The 6,886-nt window shown below is 42.5% G+C and overlaps 1 protein-coding gene across 1 annotated transcript; it reads right to left on the reverse strand.

Annotated features, from left to right (window-relative positions):
• Window positions 1-870: 870 nt before the first annotated feature.
• Window positions 871-4,984, reverse strand: EAH_00026650 (hypothetical protein; the record flags this gene model as incomplete). The annotated part of the gene is made up of 5 exons (XM_013396513.1): window positions 871-1,122; window positions 1,926-2,351; window positions 2,704-3,273; window positions 3,804-4,216; window positions 4,969-4,984. The coding sequence occupies 5 exons, from the start codon at window positions 4,982-4,984 to the stop codon at window positions 871-873; spliced, it is 1,677 nt and encodes a 558-aa protein (XP_013251967.1).
• Window positions 4,985-6,886: the final 1,902 nt, after the last annotated feature.

A 6,886-nucleotide genomic window follows, 5' to 3' on the forward strand; every position in this document is an offset into this window, starting at 1 on the left:
AGCAACTCTGCGTCTGTAGAGACACCAGAAAGGAGACAGAAAGGAGACAAAAAGAATATTAAAAGGAGACAGAAAGGAGACAGAAAGGAGACATAAGAGACACCAGAAAGGAGACAGAAAAGAGACAAAAAGAATATTAAAAGGAGACAGAAAGGAGACAGAAAGGAGATATAAGAGACACCAGAAAGGAGACAGAAAAGAGACAAAAAGAATATTAAAAGGAGACAGAAAGCAGACAGAAAGGAGACATAAAGGAGACAGAAAGGAAACAAAAAGAAGATTAAAAGGAGACAGAAAGGAGACAGAAAGGAGACATAATGGAGACATAAGAGACACCAGAAGGGAGACAGAAGAGAGACAAAAAGAATAGTAAAAGGAGACAAAAAGAGACAAAAAGGAGACAGAAAGGAGGCATAAAGGAGACAGAAAGGACACTGAGAGGGCACATGAAGGAGACAATCACGAGACAGAAAGGAGACAAACAGAAGATTAAAAAGAGACACAAAGGAGACAGAAAGGAGACAGGAGACAGCAGATGTTGCTACAGACACCGAGCAGGCTTAGTAAACGAGGCCTATGCCTCCGCCTACAACAAAGAGGGTGCTCGAGATATATATATAAATAAACATATATATATATATATATTTATAGTTGTATATTTATGTTAGTATATAAAGAGAGACAGAAACGATCAAGCATACAGCTGGCAGAGAGCGAAGAGACAAAGGATATAGGAGACAGCAGAGACAGCAGAAACAGCAGAAACAGCAGAGACAGCAGAGACAGCAGAGAGAGACAGAAGGGACAGCAGAGACAGCAGAAACAGCAGAGACAGCAGAGACAGAGAATAGAGACAGTAGGCGAAGCGTACTATAATAGTATACCTGTGCTTGTCTCTATATCAGCAGCTAAGACTTCGCAGTCAAAGATGAAGAGACTCTTGTTGGCCATCTGTCCCCCGAAGCCGTCAATACAAACAATAGAAAGAACATGCAAATCGTATTCTAAGTCATATTCTTCTTCTTCATAACGCATGCATTCTTTTAAACAATGAAGACCCCACAACAAATTATCTGCTGTCTCCTCTCGACTTAGAAGCTGTATAGACACCTCATTACCGCTCTGTATATATACACACAAACACAAACAAACAAACAAACAAATAGATCAGAAAGCTTCTTCATTATGCATGAAGAAGGAGACAAAAGAAAAAATAAAAAAATATTAAGACAGAGGCACAGACACTGATAAGGAGACAATCAGAGACAGACACACAAAAGGAGACAGACAGACGCAAACATAATGATAGACAATCAAAGAGACAAAACAGAGACAGAGATGAAGAGACAGAGACAAAGACAGAGACAAAGAGACAGCAAAAGAGATAGAGAGACAGAGAGAGAGAAAGAGAGACAGAGAGAGAGACAGAGAGACAGAGAGACAGATGAAGAGACAAGAAGAGACAAAAAAGGAGGCAGAGACAGCTCAGCCTGCTGTCCCCATTAGCGGAGCTGAGGTGTACATACACCTGAAAAAGCAAAAGGGCTTTACAGGCCTTCGAGTGTACAGACATTTCAAAATAGCAGCAAAAGCAGAAAGAAAAGAAAGAGACGCTTAAAGGAGGAGACAGACAAACAGACGTCTTCAAGAGGAGGCACAAAGACACGCATACACTGTGCAGCACAGACATACACCTCATAAGCCTTATATAAAATAAATACAGACACATTATATACAAATAACTAAATAAATATATATATATATATGCATATATTATATTGCATTCACATAGGCTCCCCAGCAGAGGAGACAGCGAAGCAAGAGAAGCGTAGAGAGACAGCAGAAGGAGACAATGAGAAGATTAAGGAGGGCTGCCTAAGACAAGAAGAAGAAGCAGAGGAGACAGTAGATCAGTCTCTGCTTACTCTGCTAATGAAAGTGTCTCTAAGGAGACTAAAGGGGCCTGCAACCAGGCCAAAGTAATCGGGGGGCTTAGGTGTATTATCTTCAAACTCGACAAAGTGTAAGAAAGGAGAGGAGACAGAGACAGACAAAGGCTGCTTGCTTCCGGTAGAAGAAGAAGAGACAGCAGCAGAAGAAGAGACAGCAGCAGAAGAAGAGACAGAAGAAGAAGAGACAGATGAAGAAGACACAGATGAAGAGACAGAAGAAGAAGGGACAGATGAAGGTGAGGAGACAGATGAAGATGAAGAGACAGATGAAGATGAAGAGACAGATGAAGATGAAGAGACAGATGAAGAAAAGGAAGGAGAAAGGAGACTGCCCGATCCGACGATGTTGCCGTTGCTGACTAACTGAGGGTACTTCTTCGCATCAGCTTCTAATCGCACCTGAGTTAATATAAATATAAATATAGATAAGTATTTAAATATATATATGTATATATTACAACAAACACAAGATAGACAGAGACAATCAGCACAGAAACAATATATAGACCGGCTCTTCTCTAATCGTCAGTACGATCTGTCTCTGTCTCCTTCTCTCTCTCTCTGTCTCCTTCTCTTTTCCTGTCTCTCTGTCTCTGTCTCTCTCTCTCTTTCTCTCTCTCTCTCTCTGTCTCTGTCTCCTCCTCTCTGTCTCCTTGTATCTGTCTCCTCTTTGTCTCTGTCTGTGTCTCTGTGTGTCTATGATGGTTGTTAAAGCTTTAGTTAGTGAGTGAGTTAGTTAGTTAGTGCTTACTTTAAACTTTGTTAGAATATCAGGTCTATCTAAGAAATAGGTAATCTTCCTAAAGCCTCTGGGTTCGCACTGCGTAATAAGAGAAGACTGAGAGAAGAAGAGACCTCTCTTTGAGTTATTTAATTTGGGGTGTATAGCCACCTCTGTCTCCACTATAAAGGAGACACCCGAATCTGAAGGAAGCAGCTGCTGAGGCAGCAGAAGACGCCCGTCGCTCTGCAACACATATCCCTTTACTTGTTGCTGTTGCTGCTGCTGTTTCTGCTGCTGTTGCTGCTGCTGCTGGTGCTGCTGTTTCTGCTGCTGTTGCTGCTGTTTCTGCTGTTTCTGCTGCTGTTGCTGCTGCTTCTGCTGCTGCTTCTGCTGCTGCTGCTTCTGCTGCTGCTGCTTCTGCTTCTGCTGCTGCTGCTTCTGCTGCTGCTGCTGCTTCTGCTGCTGCTGCTGCTGCTGCTGCTGCTTAATTACTTTACCGTCGATCAGCACCTTTCTTAAATGCAAGTTGTCTCCATCGAGCAGCAAATCTGCTGGGGGAGAGTCAGGCGCCCGGTGTATATGCAGCTTCGCAAATACCTGCAGCAGCAAATAAATAAATAAATAAATAAATAAATAAATAAATAAATAAATAAATAATATATAATATGTAGCATATTGTTTATTTAATGTATATTATGTATATATAATGCAGATGTACAAATGCATGCATTAGCAAAGACAGAGATTGAGAGGCAGAGACAGAGACAAACATAAATACGCGGAGACAGAGACAGACTGAGAGAAACAGACAGAGAGAGACAGAGAGACAGAGAGAGAGAGAGAGACAGAGAGACAGAGAGACAGACAGAGAGAAGAATAAAGAAAGATAGAGGCGCAGCTTAAACTGTCTCCCCGGTGTCTGCACATTAGAAGGAGACACAGCGCACGTTTGCTTCAGCAAAGCCGCTGCACTCGGCCTCAAAACAGCAGCAGCAACAACAGCAGCAGCAGCAACAGCAGCAGCAACAGCAGCATCAACAGCAGCAGCGTGAGAAATAGGTACAGCCAGGCAAGCAGCAGCAGCAGCAGCAGCAGCAGCAACAGGAGCAACAGCAGCAGGAGCATACCACAGTTGTGTCTTCATCTAATCTAATAATGAGCTCTGCTGTGTCTATAAGAAATGTTGAAGGTTTGTAATCCCCTTTAAACACCTGAGGGGAGACTGCACGTGTGCTTATTTGGGGTGTATAGGCAGCTAAATTTCCTCGTCTTTTAGAGCTACTGGAGCTGGGAGTAGCTGCTGCAGAAGAGAAGAAAGCAAACGAAAAAGCAAATACAGCAACGACAGCAGCAGCAGCAGCAGCAACTGGTGCTGCTGCTGATGCTCCTGATGCCGCTGCTGATGCTGCTGGCGTCTTGTGCGTACGTCTGCATCGGGGGAGTGAAACAGCAGGTAGCAGCAGCAGCGACAGCAGCACGGGGTGTATAGGCAGCTCTAAGAGAGCCTCTCTTTGCTCTCTCTTCTCCTGAATTGCTGCAACTGCAAAGAGAAGAAGAGCAGCAAAGACAAAAGCAAACAAACATCAAAAAAACCGATAAGAGAAGCAAAGAAAAGAAGCAGAGATCCACCTCACAGATGAAAAGCACCTTTCTTCAAAGCCCCAAACCCCTTAACGCATGCATGCATGCATGCATTAATGCATATATTGGGGCGCACCTAAAGGAAGTTTTTCTTTTTTGTGTATATTGTTGAAGAGAATAGACAGCACAGAGGCGGCTGTGGTGACGAAGACAAAGAAGAAGAAGCTGCGGTGTATATGCATGTTTGTGCAGTAGAGTTTAAGTGTTTATGTTGCATGGTTGCCTCTGCATGCATATCAAGAAAGAGACATTTAAAGAAAGATAATGCTTCTAGCAGTAAGTCAGCGGCTTCCCCGCTGTATATAGAAGAAGGCATGAAGAAGGGGGTTGATATGTTAGGCTGTACATACACCCCAAGGAGAAGACCTCATAAAAAAGAGTTATTAATGCCTACAGAAGCAGCAGGAAAGAAGTTTCAAAGAGAAGTAAAGTATATATTGCTCGCTGTCTAAGAACAAGGTTTGGGGGGGCATAGTCAGAGGACAAGATGGGAATGTAGGAGGCTAAGGATGGAGATGATCTCGAGAAAAAAAGAAATAAATTGTTTAATTTAAATAAATTTAAATAATTAATTTTAAATATTTTATCAAACGCGCACAGCAATGTTCTGAGGTGTTGCTCGTAGGCGCAGCCGTGCTGAGCTGTACGTACACCTCGGCTCCCCCATCCCTCTCCGAGGCTTTTGCTAATATAAGGGTTTTAAGTGGTTATAATATTATTTATATTTGTTTAATTATTTAATTATTTGTTTTTCTTTAAATAAATATTATTTCTGTTGACTTTTTATACGCACCAGGCTATACAGACTACACTCGACAGGGGCTGTAGGGAGAGAGCGCTCTGTGTTGTATGTTTTGAAATTATTTAAGGTATATGTACTAAATAAGTTTAAATAAGTTTAACATTAATAAATACTTTTTCATTTCTTTTTAAACAACACCTCGTACCTCCAGACAAACCCTTAAAACCCTCTCTCTTCTACATACACCCCAACCCACAATTATACACTTTCACGTCTTCGCTGCAAATAAGCTGCTTTTTTCTGTTGTTTTATGTTTAAAAAAAGGTGCAGTACTTTAATTGGCTTCTTTGTTTAATGCATTTCCTCAGTAGGCCTTCCTCTGCTTTCTTTAGTGTGCCGCCTTTCAGGTGTATAGGCACCTCTGTTAGGCTTGATGTTGAAATAATAAGTTAAAAGAGTTATTAAGCGATCCGAATTGCTGCACAGCTGTGGTGAGAGTACACCTCGGCAGACAGCAGCAGCAACAACAGCAGCAGAAGCAGCTGCAGCAGCAGCAGCAGCAGCAACTTGTAAGACAGCAGCTGAGGCTGAAGCTGCGGTGTATTCAACGAGAGATTTTTTTCTTTGCTAAGGTGCGGTTGTAAAGGGTTAAAGCTTATGCAAAGAGTATAAACAAATACACATAAATATATAAACCCTACCTCTTCAAGAAGAATTATTAGCAGCAGCAAGAGGAGACACAAAGAAACAAACTGTTTGCTTGAGGCTGTCTTAAAAGCAGCTCTTTCTTCTAAACAACACCACGTGCTGCAGGAGATACACCGCAAGTATGCATACAGCCCAACTGTCTCTTCTTTGCATGCGCTTCAATACACCAAGAGACATATACGCCCTGCAAATAGAAAGACAAGCAGAAGAAGTAGAGTCTCCTTCTTAAGATGTCTTCATTATCTCACTTCATACAAACAGACACCAGAAAAGGAGACAGCAGCCGCAAGGCAGCGCGAATAGCTGCTGCAGTAAAGCAGCAGTAGAAGCAGCTGTTGCTGTTGCTGCTGCTTCTGCTGCTGCTTTGCTGCAGTAGATAAAAATGCATTTGACAGAAACATCAGCAATACCCTTTGGAGTTGGGGTTTAGGGTTTTAGGGTTTAGGGTTTAGGGTTTAGGGTTTAGGGTTTAGGGTTTAGGGGGAAACGTTTACGTCTCCCGTCTCGCCCACCGCCAAAGCCCTAAACCCTCGTTCCTCAACTAAACCCTAAACCCTCCGTCCTCCTCTAAACCCTAAACCCTCCTTCCTCCCTAAACCCTCGTTCCTTCCTCTAAACCCTAAACCCTAAGCCGCGTATATATATAGTCATTGCAGTATATATATATATATATATATAGATATATATATATATATAGATATATATATATATATACCGCAACGCAGAGACTGCTAGAAAACCCTATGTATGCATTTTCTTCTCTGCATCTCCGCTAAAGGAGAGCTCTGCTCTTCTCAGGGCTTCTTACTGCTTCTGCTGTTGCTGCTGCTGCTGCTGCTGCTGCTGCGTTTGGTATAAAGAACTAAACTCTTCTTCAAACAAACACGCAGCAGCAGCAGAAGCAGCAGCAGCAGCGGCATTAGGATGCACAGACAGCTGAGTGTGCCTCTGGTGTATCGAAAGCGCATCAATATCTTTTTTATTGTTTGAGTGCTACCGCTATTATAGGGTTTTCTTCTTCAGGCTACTCCTTAAAGCCAGAGAAGAAAGCTGCATATACACCCCGTGCCCTTCCCCCACCCCTTCAGCAGCAAGACAGTGCATATATATATATATATA

This window comes from Eimeria acervulina, genomic scaffold, assembly GCF_000499425.1.
Source record: "Eimeria acervulina Houghton genomic scaffold, Eah_scaff223, whole genome shotgun sequence".
NCBI lineage: Eukaryota > Apicomplexa > Conoidasida > Eucoccidiorida > Eimeriidae > Eimeria > Eimeria acervulina.